At 41.6% G+C, this 22524-nt stretch overlaps 1 protein-coding gene across 5 annotated transcripts in view; it reads left to right on the top strand.

Moving 5' to 3' along the window:
• The window catches only part of LOC306758158 (disco-interacting protein 2 homolog C), a 247177-nt gene that overhangs the window by 194015 nt on the left and 30638 nt on the right, over window positions 1-22524 (top strand). For 3 of the 5 annotated variants that reach the window (XM_079243380.1, XM_079243378.1, XM_079243382.1), the window contains exons 11-23: window positions 3308-3431; window positions 9953-10062; window positions 10820-10922; window positions 10997-11061; window positions 11531-11624; window positions 11968-12087; window positions 13419-13533; window positions 14380-14519; window positions 15595-15731; window positions 15810-16018; window positions 16173-16287; window positions 18960-19161; window positions 20475-20584. In XM_079243380.1, coding sequence (XP_079099506.1) covers window positions 3308-3431; window positions 9953-10062; window positions 10820-10922; window positions 10997-11061; window positions 11531-11624; window positions 11968-12087; window positions 13419-13533; window positions 14380-14519; window positions 15595-15731; window positions 15810-16018; window positions 16173-16287; window positions 18960-19161; window positions 20475-20584 — 1644 coding nt within the window. The remainder of the gene's footprint in view (window positions 1-3307; window positions 3432-9952; window positions 10063-10819; window positions 10923-10996; window positions 11062-11530; window positions 11625-11967; window positions 12088-13418; window positions 13534-14379; window positions 14520-15594; window positions 15732-15809; window positions 16019-16172; window positions 16288-18959; window positions 19162-20474; window positions 20585-22524) is intronic. The other 2 variants (XM_079243381.1, XM_079243379.1) reach the window with 1 other exon arrangement.

The raw sequence follows: 22524 nt of genomic DNA, 5'->3' as shown, positions 1-22524 counted from the left end.
AATCCGTTGTTGTTTACATGTGTGATGGGCCGAGCAGCGAAGCCCGGTCAGGCACAGGTTTAAAGTTCAAAAATAGGGTTTTTATTATTACCCCAAAAAAGTTTCTTTTTAACATAAATGAATAGATCAGGCCCATAAAAGAGTTCGACTTAACAAAACTATAATCAAAGAATTTGTAACAGAAGTAACTTAAGTAACAAAACGAAACAAACTGACCTAACAAATGACACGTAAGGCGAAACTGGAGTAGTGGCTGATCAGCCCAAACAAAACCAGACAAAGGGGATGACACACTAAACCAAACTAAATGAATAACAGAAAACCGTAGGACATCTGGTTGTGGTTCATCCTGCCAGGCTGTGCTGGGATGTCGGGTATAACTTATCATATCACGGTCTGGAAACGTTTTCCCTGTAAATCCATATAAAAGTGGGAATAAGTTCAGTCTAAAAGCTGATTTAAGAATATGTTAAATCTCATTCAGCATCATGACAAACGCAGGTTTCCTCCATCTGTGTTACCTCAGAAAAGCATCTCAGATGTCTGCTTGTGCTGATCAGATGACCAATGCTGGCTTTGGGGTTAGACTAAAGACACAATGCATGACTTTCTGACCTTAAAACTCCGCCTTCCTGACTCGTTAGATGGTGCAGGGACATGTTTTATGTGCATTTCTGGAGCCACCGCTGCCCAGCAGCATGCTGAGGCTGAGAAAGTTTTGCAATTTACTGCGTTTTCTTGCAGACATTGCAGCTAAATGTCTGCAATGTCTGCAAGAAAACCACGTTACCTGCTAGCTAGTGGATAAAACATACTGGCCTTCTAAAGGCACACTGTCACCGATTCAGGGAGAAAAAGAGGGAGATCCCAGAACAAACAGAATGCAAGATGGGTGATGGAGTAACGGCAGAAACGGGGGTGTCACCCGGGAAATCTGTAGTCAGTCTTTAATGTAAAAACTAAGGTCGTTAGTTTTTACTGTGGTAATGTATTTATTTTGTGTTTGTTTAAACTCTGCTGCTCGCTGGTTCTGAACACACGTACAGGAAGGCGATACACACCTATTATGTCTGCTATGAGGTCATATATTTACATTCTTTGCATCTAATACTGCTGATAATGTTCTGCAGCATGAGATGAATCAGTTGATGAGTAAAGGAATGAAAAACAGTGTTGGATCGTTGGACTGCTTTCATGACAAACTGCTTTTGCATCATATTTCCTTCTTGTCAAACATTTTTAGGAAGCTGAAAACATGCTGCAGAGTTCTGCCTTCACAGCCTGTCTGGGGAGATTATTCCACCTTGGGGGGAGTTGAATAAAAATATGAGTCATAAAAAATCGCATTGTGGTGCAGCTCAGAGGACAAAGAGTGTTACCCGGCTGTAATCAGACTCGAATGTCTCTGGAGAGACATTTCTTCTTCTTCTTCTTCTTCTTGTTCTGCTGCTGCTTTTGTTGTTGTTGTTGTTGTTGAGCTGCTTGAGTCATAGTTTGGACCAACTTTCCGTTTGCACTGTAATGTCCTCTGGGAGGAATCAGAGAGGCTGATGTGAGTCAGGCAGTCAGCTGTGAAATTCTGCCTCCATTTTTAACATATTTCTCTATAAATGCCAAATGCTTCAGTTTTATTTGCAAATGATTTTATGAGAGCAAAACAAAGAAACAGTTTTTAATCTCCTCCTTATTTGCTCTTAAATTCCTGCAAAAAGTCTGCTTGCTTTTAATGAAAGTTTAGATGTTCTCAAACTAATATTGGATGTAAAAATACAATAAACAGCAACATATTTCTGCCTCCGTCCTTCAGCATTCCTCTGTCATTCTCCACTCAGCCACGAGGTGTCCTCGCACTGCTAGCCTGCAGATCGCAACCTTATTACCTTCCTTCAGAGTTGTACATCAGAAATCACTTTGCTACACTTTCTTCTCGTCATGTATTGCGATAAAAACATAAAATTGGAACAAAATCCTGAAATGTTTGATTAATTTTGCACAGAAAGGGTCTGTACTCAGTTAGCTTCTTCGATAGCTGTGGTTGAACTCTGCACACCGTTACCTGGTCCAGTCATCCTGTCACTGTATTCCCTCTTCTATGTCTGAAGGCCCATTGATGATCAATACAGGAGATGGATGCGCAGACAGGCGAAGAGTTTCAATCATTTCCTGTGTCAGCTACGCGAGTCCATTTTCAATAAGCTTAGCTGTCTACGTAAAACAGAAAATGGTGCAACACCACTGGAAACGTGAGCAGTGTTGTTGTATAGCTGACATGCAACCTGCAAAAGGAACAAACCAGAGAAGAAAAAGAGGAACAGGAAGAAGATGATGTAGAAACTGCCACATAAAAAGCGTCCGAAGAAATTGTGAGAACAGTGAAAATATAATAAAAAGTGTCACTTAGCCGCCTTCTGGTGTTTTTCATGGTTGTAAATGACTTTGCAGCAGAGCTTTATCGCTACCAACCAGTGTCAAAATCATAGACCGTATATGAAAGATGGACGAAGCCTTCGGCGGTTAAAAGTGAAGCCAATGTGGAAGTGCATAAAACTGCAGTTCCCCCTCCATCCACTAGGGGCTGCAAAACAGAGCAAATTCCCATAGACTCAAAAAGGCCAACTTCACAGCAGATATAAACATGTTTGCAGCAGAAATAAACATGTTTACAGCCTGGTTCAAAAATCCATTTTAGGTTTAATGGGTCAGATTTACCTTTATGACAACTGTGGGGGGGAAGTGAATTTTTTTCTAACTCGCCCGTTTAAAAGTAATTTCATCTCAAAGTTCGGCATATTTGGGGGCGTGTCCTCTTGATTGACAGGTACCCGATCTCCTGCTTCAAGTTACAACGTAGAACAACCGCGTTTTTTAGCCAGTTAATAACATGACTTAGCTTTAACCTCTTACCTCTGTTAGCTGGTTAACTTTTGTTATCTCCGTGATAATTAAATCTGGCATCTGGTTTCAGTTGAGAACTGACTTCTTTTAGGTCTTATTTAACGAGCTAGTTAATAATAAGGTTGTGGAACCAGTGTTGGGACTGAGCCCTGCTAGTGTGGCAGGACAAATGTTAGGTTAGGATGCTGAAGCACCTTCTGCTGGATCACAGGGAAAATTACTTGTAATACTCTGATGCATTCATCTGCATTAATATTTGTTTGCTAAAGTGATGTTTTTCTTTGTGCAAAAATGGCCTGTCAGCACTCAGAATGGCCCTCTGCTGCTCAGGAACGAGAAGCAGCGACAACGCCATCATATCAGGATCTGGCCAGGCTGATTTATCAGGTTTGGTCTTGTGGTCTGTGTGCAGGACGCCGGCAGTCAGCAGATCGGGTTTCTGTTGGGGAGCTGTGGTGTCACGGTGGCTCTGACCAGCGACGCCTGTCATAAGGGGTTACCCAAGAGTCCCACCGGAGAGATCCCTCAGTTCAAAGGTCAGACTCACACAACCTTTTATTGTGACCCTTCACAGCAGCGTTGTGCATCTGCAGCCACACACGCATCCTCTTCAATTAGTGTTTTTATATATAACTGAAACCCACCACACACTTACACACCACCACACACACATAGTGTCCACACACACAACACAAAGTGTCTGATTGTAAAAAATGCTTCAGATAATTCCTATGGATTGCTGCATAAGTGTGTGTGTGTGTGTGTGTATTCCAGTGTAAAATCTTATAGAGCGGTAAAAATGACGAGAAAAGAGCGGTATAAGTAGATATGTTCCATTGAATTTAGGTCCTTAGAATAGACCTTTTCATGCGTCACTCGTGCACTCTAGTTTCTACCAGAGCTGGTCAGGAGAGTTTATTTGTGTTGTATTTTCTTACTGAATGCGGGTTATTTCTTAAATAGCGGTGAATGTCTAACATCGAAGCGGGTTTGAAGAAGCTGAGGTTGCCAAAGATTATTTTAACCTGCCCAAGAAGCATCTAAAACTTCTTTATTACCTCCCTTAAGGAGGTCATATTTCACCCGGCGTTTATCTGTTTGTGTTAAAGATACCTTAAAAAGTTCTGGACGGATTTTCATGAAATTTCCATGACTTGTTGGAAATGTGAAAAGGGAGAACAAATGGAATTTTGGTGGTGATCTGGATCACCGTTTGGATCCAGGAACTTTTTAAAGGCCTTGAACGAGGTTTGTGCTCTCCGAGTGTTTTTCTAGTTGGCCACTTTGTTGGTTAAACCAGCCCACCCTGCCTTCAAGGCCAGAGCTGTAAAACACACCTCATGTCAGAGACCTACAGCTCTCTTTCCTAAGTAGCCTTGATATCAACTGACTAATAGTCTATTTCTATTCCTTTGATGTGGGCTGAGGGAAATGCGTAATAATATGCCGTTTTCCGATCATTCTGTCATTTTGGCCAAAACCCCATACACAAGAACAGACTGGCCATCTGGCATACCGGACATTTTCCTGGTGCTCTGACGTGTTTGTATGGCAAACACGTCAGAACGTATTAGATTGGCAGCCTAACTAACACTGGCCCATCAGCTTGATTTCTAATCTTCCTCGTTGACATGACTTCTCTCCTTCAGCTGGAACGGTCAAAGACGCAACAACTCTTTGGCATTGTTTTAATTTTCTTGCTACAGACTACTCTTCATCAAAGCTTTCTGACCTTCTTGGGTATTAACGAGCATTCGTCAGTGATGTGCGCATAAATTACAGAAATAGTCTGTTGGATAAACTGTTATCACATGGTTCTATTTTTTATTTATGTTGTTTTTCTGTATTATTTTTCATGCTGCTGAGTCCCCAAATTTCCATCAGGTTCAATAAACAATCCATCCATCCATCCATCCATCCATCCATCCATCCATCCATCCATCCATGATAAACAACAATGAATGGAAATTCCTGCAAATCATAGTTGCATTTTGGCAACAGTTTGGCATCTGAAATCAACAACATGCTCTTTGGACATGATACCATCCGACTTCCTAAAAACAGTTTTAACCTCTGTAGAAAGTGATCACCAGCTTATTGTCAACAGCTCACTGGCATCAGGTATTTTTCCCAAGGCTCTAAAGATAGCTGCAATGAAGCCACTCCTAAAGAAATGGACTCTGGATGCCTCTGAAATGAACAACTACAGACCTGTCTCTAACTAATTTTATATCCAAGTTAATTTAGAAAGTTGTGTTCAATCAGTTTAATGATTTCTTAAATAAAAGTGGAAATCTTGATAAATTCCAATCAGGCTTTCGACCTCATCACAGCACTGAAACAGCTCTGGTCAAAGTCTTAAATGGTATTAAGTTGAGTACAGAGTGCCAGTTCTGGTTCTGCTGGATCTCAGCGCTGCATTTATTCCTGTAGATCACAGAATTCTGTTGGACAGGCTGGAAAACTGGGTTGGATTTTCTGGAGTGGTCCTTAACTGGTTCAGGTCCTATTTAGAAGGATTAAGGTATTTTGTTACAATTGACAGCTATGAATCTGGGCTAGAGGACGTGACCTGTGGAGTAACGCAGGGGTCAGTCCTTAGACCTCTTCTGTTCAACTTGTATCTGCTCCCTTTGGGTCAAATAATACAGAACTTTAACATCAATTATGTTATGCAGATGACACGCATTTTATGTGTCTTTGTCACCAGATGACCACAGTCCAATAGACTTACTGTGCCAGTGTTTGGAGCAAGTAAACACCTGAATGAGAGAATTTTCTTCAGTTAAATGAAGAAAAAAGGGAGATGACTATTTGGTAGCAAAGATAAGAGGGTCATCGTTGGTAAACACCTGGAGACTCGAGCTCTTAAAACCACCAACCAGGTCTGGAACCTGAGTGTTGATAGACTGACATCTGACTTTCAGCGGCCACATCAAAACTTCTCGAAGAAGCTTTTTAACATCAGAAACATCAACAGAATGAAAAGTTTAGTCTCCCAGTAAGACAAGACCAGGAGAAACTCCTCCATTATTCATCTCCAGTAGACTGGATTACTGGAATGATCCTCTAACAGGACTTCCTAAAAGTACCATTAAACATCTGCAGCTGTTCCAGATGCTGCTGCTACAACTTTAACTAGGACTAAGATGTCTGAACACATCACACTAGTTTTAATGTCTTTACACTGGTTTCCAGTCAGTCACAGGATAGATTTTAAAACCCTGCTGGTTGTTTACAGAATCCCAGAAAACATCTGTGATGCGGTCAGAGAATATAAACCTGCAGAGCTCTTAGATCCATAGACTCAGGTCAACCTGTCATTGTGCACTCATTGTCATGTTGGCCTCGTGGCGAAGCTGATGAAGCTGAATGATGATGTAATGTTCACTTCTTGTGTAAAATAAAATGAAAATATTTCAACCTGCATCCTGAACAACATGCCAAACTGAATCAAAACATGTTAATTTTGTGCATCCTATCGTACTTTACAGACTTGGATAATCTTCTCCCAGCACCTGTTTTCTATCAGTTAAACGTCTATTCAGTAGAATAACTGATATCTGATCTCACAGTCGTATGGCGATATTGACCACTACTGATATCATGCCGATAATATCAATAATAAACAATGACAATAAAATAGATATGTGTTTAAAGATTGGCAGAGCTCTAACAAGCAGAATTAGAATATTTTTTGAGAATCAGAGGTCAGAGGTCAGAGCTGCTCTCCTGGTTTACAGCCTGCCAGCGCCTCTCAGTGGGATGAATAAACAAACTGATGGCAGCAGACAGCTGGGCTGAGTGATGGATGACAACAAGACGGAGACATGTAGACAGGGACAGAGGGAGTTGGGATGCAGTAGGAAAACAGAGGAGAGAGAGAAGTGATGGATGGAGAACAGGGAGACATTAACTCCACGCAGAGAGAGAAAATCCTGATAAATTTCCACTGTTTGCTTTGCAGTAATGGACGTATAAATAGCAACATGATGCCAACAGATTCATGGCTCCTCGCTCAGTATGGATTCAAGATTGTGTGTGTGTGTTTGTGTGTGTGCGGCTCATTAAAGTGAAGTGCTCCTCGTATTGATCAGCAGGCTTTAAACTCATCCGATTCTCATGGCTGATTAGGTCTTATGCTCCCAGCAGCATTAACTCAGACATTAACAGGCTACACACATAGGATTTTTCTCTTTTTCAGCCACGTCAACTCACAACTCATCATCGGTACATGAATAATGATGTGAAACACGTAAACATGGAGATGACGATGTTTTCTTTTGCATATTTATCTTTTATTAAAGCATTGAACTGACCCATAACTTCACCGAAGCTTCACAGCTGATTACAACTGATCAAAACTGCAGCTGATTATAACTGATCGCAACTGATCGCAGCTGTTCGCAGCTGATCGCAGCTGATTGTAGCTGATCGTAGCTGATCACAGCTAATTGTAGCTGATTGTAGCCGATCATAGCTAATTGCAGCTAATTGTAGCTGATCGTAGCTAATTGTAGCTAACTGTAGCTGATTGCAGCTGATTGCAGCTGATTGTAGCTGATTATAGCTGATCGCAGCAAATTGTAGTTAATTGTAGCTGATTGTAGCAGGTCATAGCTGATCGCAGCTAATTGTAGCTGATTGTAGCTGATCGCAGCTGATTGTAGCTGATTGTAGCTAATTGTAGCTGATTGTAGCTGATCACAGCTAATTGTAGCTAATTGTAGCTAATTGTAGCTGATTGTAGCTGATCACAGCTAATTGTAGCTAATTGTAGCTAATTGTAGCTGATTGTAGCTGATCGCAGCTAATTGTAGCTGATCGCAGCTAATTGTAGCTGATTGTAGCTGATCACAGCTAATTGTAGCTGACTGTAGCCGATCATAGCTGATCGCAGCTAATTGTAGCCGATCATAGCTGATTGTAGCTGATTGTAGCTGATCGCAGCTAACTGTAGCTGATTGTAGCCGATCATAGCTGATTGTAGCTGATTGTAGCTGATTGTAGCTGATCGCAGCTAATTGTAGCTGATCACAGCTCATTGTAGCCGATCATGGCTGATCGCAGCTAATTGTAGCTGATTGTAGCTGATCGCAGCTGATTGTAGCTAATTGTAGCTGATTGTAGCTGATTGTAGCTGATCGCAGCTAATTGTAGCTGATCGTAGCTAATTGTAGCTGATTGTAGCTGATCACAGCTAATTGTAGCTGACTGTAGCCGATCATAGCTGATCGCAGCTAATTGTAGCCGATCATAGCTGATTGTAGCTGATCGCAGCTAACTGTAGCTGATTGTAGCCGATCATAGCTGATTGTAGCTAATTGTAGCTGATTGTAGCTGATCGCAGCTAATTGTAGCTGATCACAGCTCATTGTAGCCGATCATAGCTGATCGCAGCTAATTGTAGCTGATTGTAGCTGATCGCAGCTGATTGTAGCTAATTGTAGCTGATCACAGCTAATTGTAGCTAATTGTAGCTGATTCTAGCTGATCATAGCTGATCGCAGCTAATTGTAGCTGATCGTTGCTAATTGTAGCTAATTGCAGCTGATTGTATCTGATCACAGCTAATTGTAGCTGATTGTAGCTGATCACAGCTAATTGTAGCTAATTGCAGCTAATTGTAGCTAATTGTAGCTGATCGAGGAAACTCTCGGCAGTCAGGATGGTTCCACCAAGTGCACTAAGTACGTTCCTGAAGCATCTCAGAGCCATCTTTCAAATCAATCTTTGGATAAAAAATGTTCTATTTTTGACGTTGCCAGTTTGAGACCAGGTCAGTCTCAAACTGCCAGACAATCGTTCTGTCAGGAAGTCGGTCAACGAAAAGCAAACGGGATTCGATCACTTTTATTAGTGAAAGACATTTTGGAGACTCATCACGTCACATTTTCCTCTGACGTTTCAATATTTCAAGATTACTGACAGGACCAGCTGGAGCTCAGGAGGAGGACCACTGGTGTTCCAGTGTCCTTGGACAAGACACCAACCCTGCATTTCCTACTGATGTATCTATTAGGGTACAAGTGTGTGTGAATCTTTTGTGTTGTTTAATGTAGAGTGCTGGAAAAGCACTTACAGACGGCACCGGCACAAAGCCATCAGGCGCGGGAGATCCCAAAAAAAAAGGAAAAGTTAGCTAACAGAGAGCAGATCAGACTGGCCAAATAATGTCTTTGCTGGTTTACTGTTCTCTTTATAGCCTATAGAATAACTCACACTGTCACATGATTACCGAGATTACCGAGCGACGGATTCGTTCCGGTGGAAAAGGATGAAAAGGAAAGCAGGCAGAACGCTCTGCAACGTTTCTGTGCCGTGTCTGCTTCAGTGGAACCGTCTTGTGATGCAGGAAGGCTGCAGCATCCATCATGTTGTCAAAAAGAAGCCAAGTTGACCAGAGACCGCATCAACTTCTGTAGGCTTGGCGGCATCAGGATGAACCATCACAAAGTAGAAATGAAGACTGTGTTCAGATCTTAGATGGAGGAAATGGTTCTTGGACCAAAAACCAAACTATGATCCAGACCAGAAGGCAGACTGTGGTGGTCTGAAGTCGTATCGGCGGCAGCCTTTAACACCATGGACATCCAACAAGACGATGAAAGATCTTATGGTACACACATCAACATGAGGGTCCTCTTACTGTTGGACAGCTTGAGGAAAAGGGACAGAGTATCACCTGAAACTCTCTTGTCCCTCACGTTGGAAGAAGAAAAGGTAAATTTACAAAGCGGGAAAAGTTTTAGAAGTCCCAGCTAGTTTTGCAGACCTGAAATGGGCAGATGACGTTATTGATGAGATAATATATAAAATATCTTGTCTTTGTGATGACTGGAGGAACGTTTCCTCATCTGCTGCTGCATAAAGCAGCAGCTGTGATCCCACCTCCGTCCAGACGCACCGCCTGGTCTGGTCCGAGCCCTCTGCATGAGGCTCTTCTCTCTCAGGAGTCAAAATGCATGAGACCAGACTGTCCTGGTGAATTCTCGTCCTCCTCTTCATCCTGCTGGTGTCATGAGTGGGTGTTTGTTTTGTGTCTCTGTGCGTCCAGGCTGGCCCAAGGTGCTGTGGTTCGTGGCAGAGTCCAAACACCTCTCCAAACCGCCCCGAGACTGGTTCCCTCATATCAAGGATGCCAACCAGGACACTGCCTACATCGAGGTAACGCTCACTCAATGACAGGCAGCAGAACATCTCCTCCCCCGTGGGTTCAGTCATGTCTGGTGGATTAGCATCACTACACGGCTGAGAGGATGTTTCCGCGCTTCCCAGCCAGTCAATCCTCCATCCGGCCTGATTGATCCCGTTTTAACTAACATCCCTTCCAGCAGCCTGGCTGTAATTGCACCGGTGGAAAGGTGAAGCCCTCCTTGATTTCATCTCAGATAGAAAAGGCAGAGGAGAGACGGATCAAGGAGGAGGGACGTTTTCATAGAAACATCTCAGACGGTTGAGACAGATGCTTTTTTTTTTCTCATTTATTTTCATTTTAAGGAAGATAACATCCCATATTTTATTGTTTACCTTCATCCATCCAGGTTTAACTCACTGATGACCCGTTCACTAGCAGCGTGTGTGCAGACAGTTTGCTTGTAATGACTTTAAATCCTGAATTCATGATAGAAATGATAAGCTAATCTCCGAGAGATAAGCGGTGGAAAAAAAGAAAAACTTTGCACATGATTGTGTGAAGCTACACACACTCTGGCTTATTTGCATGTTGTGAACTGAATGAAGAAATCACTGGAAATTAGAATTTAATAAATAAGAGCCACTTGATGAGAAATTGCGAGCTTTTGGAAGAGATCATGTTTTGGACTCTCCTGCTGGTTCGAAGCTTTTTCTTTGTACAACTAAACTGATAATAAAGAGAAGAGATGATGGTTTTCATTACCAGACTGTGTCTCTGTCTGCGCAGTATAAGACGTGTAAGGACGGCAGCGTCCTCGGCGTGACGGTGATGAGGATAGCCATGCTAACACACTGCCAGGCCCTGACGCAGTCCTGCTCGTACACAGAAGGTAACCCGACATGGTTCCTCAGACGGCAAGCAGCTGCCTCACGTTGCTGATATCGTCTCTGTTTGTCTCTGCAGCTGAGACCATAGTGAATGTTTTAGACTTCAAGAAGGACGTGGGACTGTGGCACGCCGTCCTGACCGTAAGAAAACACACACACACACATCAACTGAGACCGCTTTAAAAAGGGGAAGAAAGTTAAGTTTCTTTTGCAAACAGAAACATAAAAACAGGGTTGGATGGCTGGAAATGATTTAACATGTTAGTTTTTATGTTAACGTTTGTTATTGAAAAGATGGAAAAAACTAATGAAAAATATCTTAATCTTAACATTTTTATAGATAAATGTATAAAAAGTATTAAAGTTAAAGTAGAAATTGTTCAGATGTGTGAAGTTGGAGGCGTGAAATGCTGATTCAGCGTGATCATCTGCATTAATCAGCTTTTTTTTTATCACGCGTGTCGCCGTCAGATCGTTTCTAAAGACGTTTTTATCTGTAAATATTTCAGTAACATTTAATTAAATTCATGTTTCCAACCGAGTTTCCATAAGTTTTACACGTTGCAGCTTCAGACCATGAAGCTTCTTCCTCTCTGCTGATGTTCCTCAGAGTGTGATGAACATGATGCATGTCATCAGTATTCCCTACGCCCTGATGAAGGTCAACCCGCTGTCCTGGATCCAGAAAGTCTGCCAGTATAAAGGTAACGTCTCAGTCTGGACCGGTTCACGCAGCATGTCTCCATCTTTTATTGTCTTTTTCAGCTCATTTATCAGCGTTCAGAGGAAACCTGTCGGATAGTTTTAAATGAGACCAAACAGGGTGGAACGAAGTCCTGGCAGACCCTCTTCATCGTGTCTTACACCTCAGATACGAGTCTCTGATCTCCAGCTCGGTTATAAATAAAAAGCAACCATATTTTCTCATCTGTAGCCGTTATTATTTGCTGTCTGACTCGTCCTGCGGCGTCCTGCCAGCTCACCCAGTAAGAAGGCCCCGTCTGAAGCGGCTGAACTGGGTTTGTGTGTGTGATGTTTTGTCTGCAGCTAAGGTGGCCTGTGTGAAATCGCGGGACATGCACTGGGCTCTGGTGGCCCACCGGGACCAGCGAGACGTCAACTTGAGCTCCCTGCGCATGCTGGTGGTGGCAGACGGCGCCAATCCTTGTAAGAATACACACCACACACACACACACACACACAGTCTTGTGGATGGAAACCAGCAAAATAAACGTTATCATCCTCTTTTACAAACTGAAACTTTAGTATTTTAGTTTATTTACTTTGAACAAATGAAAGAAAATAAGAAAAAAATATACGTACATACCTGCACATACATATGTACATACACACATGTATATACATACATATACATACTAATTTAGAAAATAATCACAAATATTATTAATAAAAATAATACTAATAATTCCTCATCAATTCCATAATTAAATAAATTCATGAGATGAAAGGAGTTCAACTACTCATTTCGTTTTTCCGTTCTGTCGCTGCACGTCACAACATACTATTTACATTTACTATCTATATTTACATTCACATATTTACACTTACACACATATATCCATATACCTCCATTCATAAAAACACATCCACACAGATATACTACATACATACATGTACTTACAGCCATATCTACAAAATATTACAGAAATATCCGTCTACTTGTAATATTCCATATATAATTTATTTATTTTTATCCCTCATCCACGTACTCTTTCAAAATGCAATTTTTCTATATATTGTTGTTTATGCTTTGCTTTAACTCTTCATCCAGCTTGTTGTTTTTAACATCAGATGTGCAGAAACACAGTTATAACGCCGGTCTTTTAAGAAGACAGAGGTCGGAAACACCGGTGGGTTTTATCTTTACGTGTTTATTTGACAGAAACTGAACAAATAATAAATAAACAAACAAACAAAGGAAGAAGTCCGTTTTCTAATCGGCGAAGTGTTTCCCACTCGGAGCGCGAGAATATTTGTCCATAGACTCTCGCTGTAAGTTGCACATGCGCAGTTGCTTCTCTGCAATACAAATGATACCCCTCCTCCCTTCAGCTCTTACAGAGGCTACATTAAAAAAAGGAAAACAGGAAATTGTGAGGAAAACCGTCATCCATCCGTCTAAAAGTATCAACCTGAGAGATAAAAAGGGATAAAACAGACAAAAATGGTTCAAAGCTTGAAGACGAAGTTGCTTCATTTTGTCCATCCTGACATTTCCCGCTCTCCTCTCGATGCTTCAGGCAGAGTTGTACGTTGTTTACCTGCTGATTAACCTTCATACAGATGACGGTGAAGCTGCTAACAGAAACGCTGCAGGCAGAGCGGTTGGATCACGTTTCCTCTGGCGAAACACGTGGATCCTCCTCCATCAGGACTTCTTCTTATAAGAACATCTTGGGCTGGAAATGCTGCTGTAGTTACTACACAACAAATCCCGACAGATGATGGTAATAACCAACATTTTTTATGTCTGTCAGGGTCCATCTCCTCCTGCGACGCCTTCCTCAACGTCTTCCAGACCAAGGGCTTGAAGCCGGAGGTGATCTGTCCCTGTGCGAGCTCCCCCGAGGCGCTGACAGTAGCCATACGGAGGTACACACACACACACACACACACACACATTACCCCGTTGCTTTCAGGTGATTTATTTACAACGTATTTATTTTATCCCTGTAAAGTCTTGACGTCACGGTTTGGTGGTTTAGAGCTCCGCAGCAGATGTCTGACATGTTCCTGAACCAGGAGAGGCGGAATGAACTTCTGCTCGTAGCGAGAGCATCAAACCTCCTCCGCAGATGTTTGGGGAGGAACTTTATAGACATCTAGCAGTTTGTACCTTTGTAATCCTAATTTCAGGCTCGTCTTTATGGCTGCCTGCTCATAAAGCGGCGGGAAACGCGTCACGTTGGCAGTCTGGGAACACACGGAGGGAAATGTGGGGTTTAGTCTGTAAAACACTGAAGCTGGTTGTGAAATGTCAAGCTTTCAATTAGACTTTAAGTAATAAAGTACGTTTTGTGTGGTTGTACTTCTGTGTAGAAATATTCTTATCTATTAAAAATGTTTATTAATCTCCTGTTACACAGAATTATCTCATTTTTCTTTATTAAAATCAGTTTTTTCTTCTTTTTTTCTTCACTAATGTTCTCAAATTAGCAGAAAAAAATATTAGTTGCTCTAAAGCATGAAAACTTTGAGTTGTTCTTCTTTCAGTACTTCTTCACACATTTTTCTTGTTTTATTCACATGTTGTGACTTTATGAAGATGCATAAATTTATTAAGATTATTTGGAAAACTTTGTATTTTCATAAAAATGAGTATTTTTTTTTACGTCTGAAAAGTTGTGAAACTAAAATAGAAAGAAAAGGAAGGAAAAAAGCTCAACATCATCATGTGATCCTGTGTGTCCGATCGATCGTGTCCTCCCCTTCCTGCAGGCCGTTGGAGGAGGACGACGCCCCCCCTGGCCGCGGCGTGCTCTCCATGCAGGGTCTGAGTCACGGCGTGATCCGGGTGGACTCGGAGGAGAAGCTGTCGGTCCTCACGCTGCAGGACGTCGGCTCCGTCATGCCTGGAGGTGAAATAAGTTACAGGCATTAAGTTCCAACATTAAAATGTTTTTAACATCATAAAATACACTCAACTACGATATGTGGCGATTTTTCTCTTCTTTTTTTTTTTTTTAACATACTTTAAGTTTAAAAAAAGTTACTTTTCCAAAAGTTAAATTAAAGCAATTAAAATAAATGTAAATAACTTTTAATATCTGACTTTTTCACATTATTTATATTTCTTAATGAAAAAACATTTTTGTGTAATTCATTGATATATCAACTTGTTTTATTTATTTATTTATTTTTTTTGCCATTTTTGTATTTTAGTTTTTTCTATTGAAGGTTTTGTTCCTCCATACATGATTAAAAAAAACAAAAAAAAAACCCAGAAATATTGCCTAAATTATTTTCCAGCTCTAATAATTTATAGCCTTTAACTGTTAATGCCTGAATTTAATAACAATTCTAACAAAATATTTATTTTGTAAATGTTTTTTTTACTTCAGCCTCAGCTCAGACTGACACACTTACATGTATCTTATCATGCGTCACTGTGGCGTCAAATCTGGAAATAAAAGGACTTAAAAAAAAACTAAACAGTGAAACAACACAAAAAAGCCATAAGAAAATAAAACAAATATTTTAAATACCTCAGTGAAAAATAGATAAATAATATAGAAATGTGTAAAGGAAAAAGAGGATAAATAGATAAAATAAATCTGTTCGATGAGAAGAAAAAACAGCCAGAATTCAAGTTGATAAAATTTAAATAGTTTCTTATTAAACCTTTATTTCCTTTTAGCCTGTTAACAAATTATGTCTTTATTTTGTTTGTACTTTAAGTCTCCATAGATTATTATTTAATAAGTCTACTAAATACACTTACTTTATGTAAATAAATGGATGCTTTTCTGAATTAATCTTTTTTTTATGTTTACTGAAGACGGTTTTAAGTCATTCCAGATGTTCCAGATGTTCCGTCTGTCTGAAGCCGAGGACCTGAAGCTGATTGATGTTTCTTGTTTCTGATATCATGAGGAGTTTATGTCTATGATGCACATCTTCGTCATCATCTTCCTTATCTTCATCTGCCTGCAGCTCTGATGTGCGTGGTGAAGCTCGAAAGCGTCCCTCAGCTCTGTAAGACGGATGAAATCGGAGAGTTGTGCGTGTGCACCGTTGCCACGGGAACCGCTTATTACGGCCTGACTGGCATGACCAAGAACACGTTTGAGGTGAGTGTAAATGCTTCTGGTCGCTGTTTGCTTCCTGCTTTCTGTGTTTGGCGTTCACACGCTCGCATTCCCGGTCAGGTCTTCCCCGTGTCCAACAGCGGGACGCCCATCAGCGAGTTTCCCTTCACCAGGACCGGCTTGCTGGGCTTCATCGGACCTGCGGGTCTGATCTTTGTCTCCGGAAAAATGGACGGCCTGATGGTGGTCGGAGGGCGTCGTCACAACGCTGACGACATTGTTGCCACGGCGCTGGCGGTGGAGCCAATGAAGTTTGTCTACAGAGGCAGGTAAGAAGTTTGTCCGCTGCTTCCTGACGTCGCTGTGCTTCTCCCATCCGCCCGCTGACTCTCTGTGTGTGTGTGTGTGTGTGTGTGTGTGTGTGTGTGTGTGTGTGCGCGTGCGTGCGTGCGTGCGTGCGTGAATGCGTGCGTGTGTCTTTAGGATAGCAGTGTTCTCCATCACGGTGCTACATGACGAGCGGATCGTGGTTGTTGCCGAGCAGCGGCCAGACTCGACGGAGGAGGACAGCTTCCAGTGGATGAGCCGCGTCCTGCAGGTACGGAAGCAGCACTGTGACAAAGTTGGGATGAAACTCATTTCTTTGCATTTTGCTTCCAAGCAGCCCAACTTTGTTGTCATCTCGACAAAAGTTCTTCTTTCTGAAGGAATTTTACATTTTTCTTTTTTTTTTTTTTTTTTTGTCCCATCCAGCATTTAAGCAGGCAAAATGGATTTTCTGGATGCTGTATTCTGCTGGGCAAATTTACTTTGCCAAGGGAAGCATCATACATATAAAGCTCCCCTTGATATTCTGGAATTTAATTTTATTTTTCTATTTATTTTGCATAATTGTTTGTTTTACAAAGTTTGTACTGCCGGACCGGACCGGAGAGGACAGAAGAGGGACAGAAAGAGAAACTTTTTTGCTCATGTTAATGTGAGCTCTTGTATCTGAACATCTCCAGTGAAACTATGATGGAGGAAACTTTTAAAGACAAAAAAAGGATTTAAACTAAAGGGATGAGCCAGAGTTGTAAGAATATAGCAGGCAACTAAAGTCCCGTTTCCATCTACGGGTTGGTTTGGAACGGTGCGGTCCCAACGTTACCGATTAGACCCAAAGGGTGGAGCTTCACACACTGCTGTCTGTTGATTGGTTGAAAGAATCATCACTATCTGTGTGACTCTGCACCGAGAACAATGTGACAACAGCATCATGTTTAAAATGTGGATTTCTTTTATTGTTTGACGCCAGAAAACAAGAAGAAAGAACACAAAGTGCTGCATGTTCACCACTCTCCTCCTTCTGGTTCTTCATTACAATAAACGGACAGCAGGGTGGCGCTATGACATCATAATGCCATGATGTAGCTGACGTAGATATCGCTATCAGTCTCATATAGGGTGGCCAGATGTCACGCTTTGTGCAGGATCGTCCCGCATTTCTATTACTTTTCACACGTCCCACAAAACGGGACGCTGTCCCACATCGTTACGACCAGGCTTCACTTTTGTGAAGGAAAAAACAAACAAAATAAAACCGGCTTTTACTAACTGTGTGGCAAAATATTTGATGGCTGTCACATCACACCGCCTGCTGATTTGAGATACACTCATGTCAATCAAACTAGGAGGCGGGACTTAATGCACATCTAGGATGCACCCACTAACGAAAATAAATAAATAAACCCATCGATCATGGAGGACAGAGAGACGACGGCAGCGAAGAAGTAAAGAAAGTGTTGTTACAACAAAGAGTGGGAAAGCAGATGTTCCTGGGTTAAACCTGTTCCAGGAGACAGTGAGACCGTTTGTCAGAGTCATTTTTCTGTGTCACACGGCGGAGAATATGACGTGAAACGGCACAAAAATCCGAGTCACAAAAAACGCGCTACTCAGAGGGAGGCTTTATAATCACAGATTTCTGATGTTTGGTTATTTTATTACCAAACAGCAGAATAAAAAGTTAATTTTTTTAAAACGTTGTCATGGCAGCGTGGAATTTCACATTGTCCCACATTTGGTAGGAGAAGATCTGGTCACCTTAGTCTCGTACGACGGGGTAAAGGTACGACTGCAGGCTGCGGAAACGCAGCAGAAGTCAGGATTTATGGAATTAAACCGCCACCACACTGAACAGGAACCGCTGGTAAAGAACCAGTTTCACACTGGATCTTTAAACTCTTTTCCTTGTCGACTCGGCCCGTCTCAGCGGTGCTATTTGTTCCCGTTTCTGTAGATTTCTGTAGGAGAAAAGGTCAGAAAAACACAGTTTGACTCAGAAAATGGGTTCCTCGCTGGAAACTTGGCGTGCCTCAGCGAGGTGGCAGAAACTGGACACGTGGGAGACCAAAGAAGAAGAGAACAGGATCTGAAATCCATTAGAGACCCGAACCAGGATCAGCCTCCTGTTGGCCGAAGCCTCATCAGAAATGGTCTCCATGGAAACATGGAGAAACATGAAGGCTGAGGTTTGTCACAAGAGCTGGACTGAAGATCAGGTCTGATGGACGGATGGTCCTCCCGGAACCTGGAACAAACTGTGGAAACATCTAAAGAAGAGTTTTGGAAAGTCCTTTAAAGGTCCTGGAGAACGCCTGGATCAGGAAGATTCAGACTGGGATGAAGAGTAAAGCGGCTTATTGCCATTCTGTTTGCACATCAGTGTGAAAACCAAACGGCAGTAAGATGTTTTAAACGATCCGTCCGGCGGGGTTTAGAGACTCTGTCGGGGTCCAGAAGTGACGGAGTCCCGAGTTGTTCTCCGTATTTTACAGGATTCATCGACAGCAGAGGCGTTTCTGAACAAACCCAGACTGGTTCTGAACCACAAACCCTCCACAGACACATTTTACCATCAAGCAGCAAAACAGATCTCACATTCTTTCTCACCACAGTTCACCTCTTCAGGCTGAAACACACACACACACACACACACACACACACACACACACACACGCGCGCGCAGGCGCTGTAAGTGCTGCTGTAACGCTGCCGAACAGATAAAATCTGAGTCTGAACTTCAGATCTGTCTAAGCTGATGTGGCGACTGTGGCGGAGCAATAAAAGCTGTCTGGACTTTTAACGGCTTAAAATAAAAACCAGTTCTCTTTCTTCCATAACCATCACAGATCCAGTACGCTTGTTTTTCCATTTCGTCCGCCTGCTTACAGACAGTCTGAGGGATGCGATGCGGGCTGAACACTAAGACTTTCTGTTTCTCTCCAGGCGATAGACAGCATCCACCAGGTGGGGGTGTACTGCCTGGCTCTGGTGCCCTCCAACACGCTGCCCAAGACCCCGCTGGGGGGCATCCACCTGTCAGAGACCAAGCAGCTCTTCCTGGAGGGGTCGCTGCACCCCTGCAACGTGCTCATGTGTCCACACACCTGCGTCACCAACCTGCCGAAACCGCGGCAGAAGCAGCCAGGTACGCCGTGGAAACCCGGAGATAGAGCAAAACGCAGAGATGGAGGGAGATAAAGTTGTTTTGTTTTAATGTGACAATAAAATAAACTTAAATCACACAGCTGATAACATACAACTCAACGCTGGCTCGGTTTAATGGAGGTGGCTGATCGGGGGAGGAAGTGGGCGGTAAATGGAATAAATAGTTAATCGGTTTCTAAACGTCGTGCAGAATGTAGAGAAACGTAACCTGGTCACCATCACATCACCAGTTAGCTAAACTGGAACTGAGAAGAGCTTCCATGTGGAAGACTTTCCACACCAGAACCTTCGGAACTTCCAGCTTTTAGTAAATTATTCTTTTATTGTCCTCTTGAAGTTATTTTGTTTACTTGTGGTTGTCGCAGGTGTTTCGGCTTAACTGTCCGAACTGACCGTTTATCAACGAGCCTCGTCAGTCATTTCCCCTTTTGTCCCTCCGTCGTGTTGCACTGCTTTGTTTCTATGGAAACCTAACAAGGACTAATCAAATCCTGATTTGCGGGGTTTTAAATCACAATTTTTTTATTACAATAGGATATTATCTTAATTCTGAAATTGTGCAGCGACGTTATGAGTCCATCACATGCTGATTTAACACAATCACTTCCGTTCGTATCAAATTATAAAAAGCATCAAAAATATAAAAATATTGATTAATTTCTGAGATAAAAAACTGATTACCAATAAGCAGTCAGACTTTATTACAATTACATATCACATCTTCAGATGTCACGATTGTTTTCAGAGCTCTGCAGGGCAGATGGGACATAAAGTTTTTGAGTGCAACGTTTTTCTTGGTGGGACCAGTGCACCTGACCAGTCCAGGTGAAGGACTTTAATGATAAAAACTGTGATGGAAACACAGCTACTTTAAGTATTATACTACATCCTGCTTTGTTTGCTAGGTGCTGGAGGATTGTTTAGTATAAGTAATGTCTCAAAAAGCACCAAAGTAGTTACCAAAAGTAGTTTCTGCACTTCTCGCCTGGAAACATGTTTATGTTGAAGTTTGGCCTGTTAAGGCCACCATCCATTCACAACTTGTCATTGCAATGCCCGTATTTACCACTAGATGTCAGTAAAACGTGCAGACTACACCTTTAATGTTAAATAATTCAAACTTTACAACAGCAGAGAGTAATATGATGAAAATCAGCCAGATTTATCAGTGTGAAGTTTTAGCAAAAGCTCATAATAAATCATAAAACTTGAGAGAAACTACAGATTATCAGTGATCGATCTGAGATTGCGTCTTGTCGTCCTCCTCACTCTTCCTCCATCCTCTTCCTCCAGAGATCGGTCCAGCGTCTGTGATGGTTGGGAATCTGGTGTCGGGGAAGAGGATCGCTCAGGCCAGCGGCAGGGATCTCGGTCAGATCGAAGACAATGACCAGGCAAGGAAGGTGTGTGTGAGGAGGGGTTTGCTGGTTTTCACCATCATCATTAACATAACACACACACACACACACACTCGTATGAAATGAGGCGTTTGGCTTCATTTCATGTTTCACTCCTCCAAATCTCCCTGCCATCATTTTTCACCTGGATCTCTTCTTTATCGAGCTGAAGTTCGCATTTTCAGATTAACGTGTCGTCGTCAGCTTTTAGCCGTCGTGTGTGTGTGTGTGTGTGTGTGTGTGCGTGTGTGTCTTTAACCCGTTTCTGCCTCGTCCCGCCGGTGTGTTTGGGTCTGATTGTTTTTAAGTAAGTTGCATCAGAAAGAAGTTGCTTATTGTATAAAACTGTAAAAACTGTTTGCATCTCACACGTAGAAGTTACAGGACAGATGTAGCATCAGAAAGCCTGTTTGTGTGTTTTATACTTCAGATTTTCACAAGTTCACTGTAAACTCTTATTCTAATAACGTTAATGTAAAAGAATTTTACTGGTGAAGTTAATCAGTTATTATTGGAAAGTGGAAAATAATCATTTAGGTGTCATCGTTCATGAGTCTTCATCCTGCAAATACGTAATCAATAGCAGCTTTTAAAACCAAAATAGAACCAAATTATGATATAAAAGAAAGAAAAAAATTAAATTTAAATAAGTTAAAATGTCATTTTGACAAATTCCCAGTGTTGATCATGTTTTTTTTTTGCAGTTAAAGCCTGAAAGAGTAACACAACCAGACTGAATTAACATTGTGGATGTCAGAGGGAACAGAAACATTTAAGAGTGAAAGATGATTTACATTTTAAAGTGCGACTCTGATTTGACCCCTTCGGGAATGAGGACGTCCTCAGGATTCGTCTCACACAACCCGATTTATTGTTGCATTATTGGACGCAATCATAAAAAACCACGGTGGATTAGCGGCATCTTTCATCTTTCGTGGCTCAGATCTACATTTACCATCAGGATGACGATACAGAACCATCACAGCATGAACAAACAGGCTGAAAAGCAGTTTTTATTCCACAATCATAACTGTAGGGTGGTTTAGGTTGCACTATCTCATTTTAAATGATTTAATTTATCTAGTAAACTTACTTTTTTGTTACTCTTGTTTTTACATGGTATGACCACGCACTTTAAACTGATCAGCACTTCCATTTCATTGTAAATAAGAAATAATAATAAAAGCATATCCTATCCTACGTTACTGCTCAACCCCTCTGGCATTACTGGAAGGCCAGTTCTGAGACCCACCCTTTGGTTGGAACCAGTTTAGGCACCAAGAGCTTCCTCCAAGACACCTCTATTGGAACAGAAGTATGTTCATAAAGTGGGAACTGAAGTGTTTTCAGGACCTTTTGGGTTGCCAGCAACTCAGCTGGCTTGTCTTTAGGACTCTTCTCCAACCTGCAAAGCAGCTTCTGTTGGACTTTCTAGATTTAAACCTTAATAAGGTTTTTAAAAAGACTGAAATTCAAAATATGCAGCAGCATTTGGTGAAGACTGTTCAGCAAAAACGGAATAAATGAGGGTTAGGGATCAGTTTTTTAATGGAGATTTAGAAGAATATATTAAAGTTGTACCCAATAGTTTCCGGTGCAATTGTCCAACTTTTGCTAAACGTATTTTAAAACAACATTATAAAAGATTTTGATCTGAAGTCTCCATGTGTCTGATTCACTTTGATAGCTCTGATATTCACTATTTTCATTCCTGCAGCATCCTGAGGCTGAAAAACCAGGACAATTTTTTTTTTTTTACGCCCAGAGCGTCACATAATATAAATAATCAGAATAAATAATAACAAGAAACAAGTAAATAAACACTGTCAACCCTCCATCCCAACCCTTACCTCAGACAAAATAACATAGCAGCTTTGGTGACTTTTAACCAAATAGATTTTTAAGTTTCACAAAGAGAGTATTCCACATCTGAATAGTTGATTCTT

Source organism: Telmatherina bonti, assembly GCF_933228915.1.
Source record: "Telmatherina bonti genome assembly, chromosome: 7".
Classification (NCBI taxonomy): domain Eukaryota; kingdom Metazoa; phylum Chordata; class Actinopteri; order Atheriniformes; family Telmatherinidae; genus Telmatherina; species Telmatherina bonti.
Note: the sequence above shows the minus strand (reverse complement) of the source record. Positions and strands in the feature narration are given on the sequence as shown.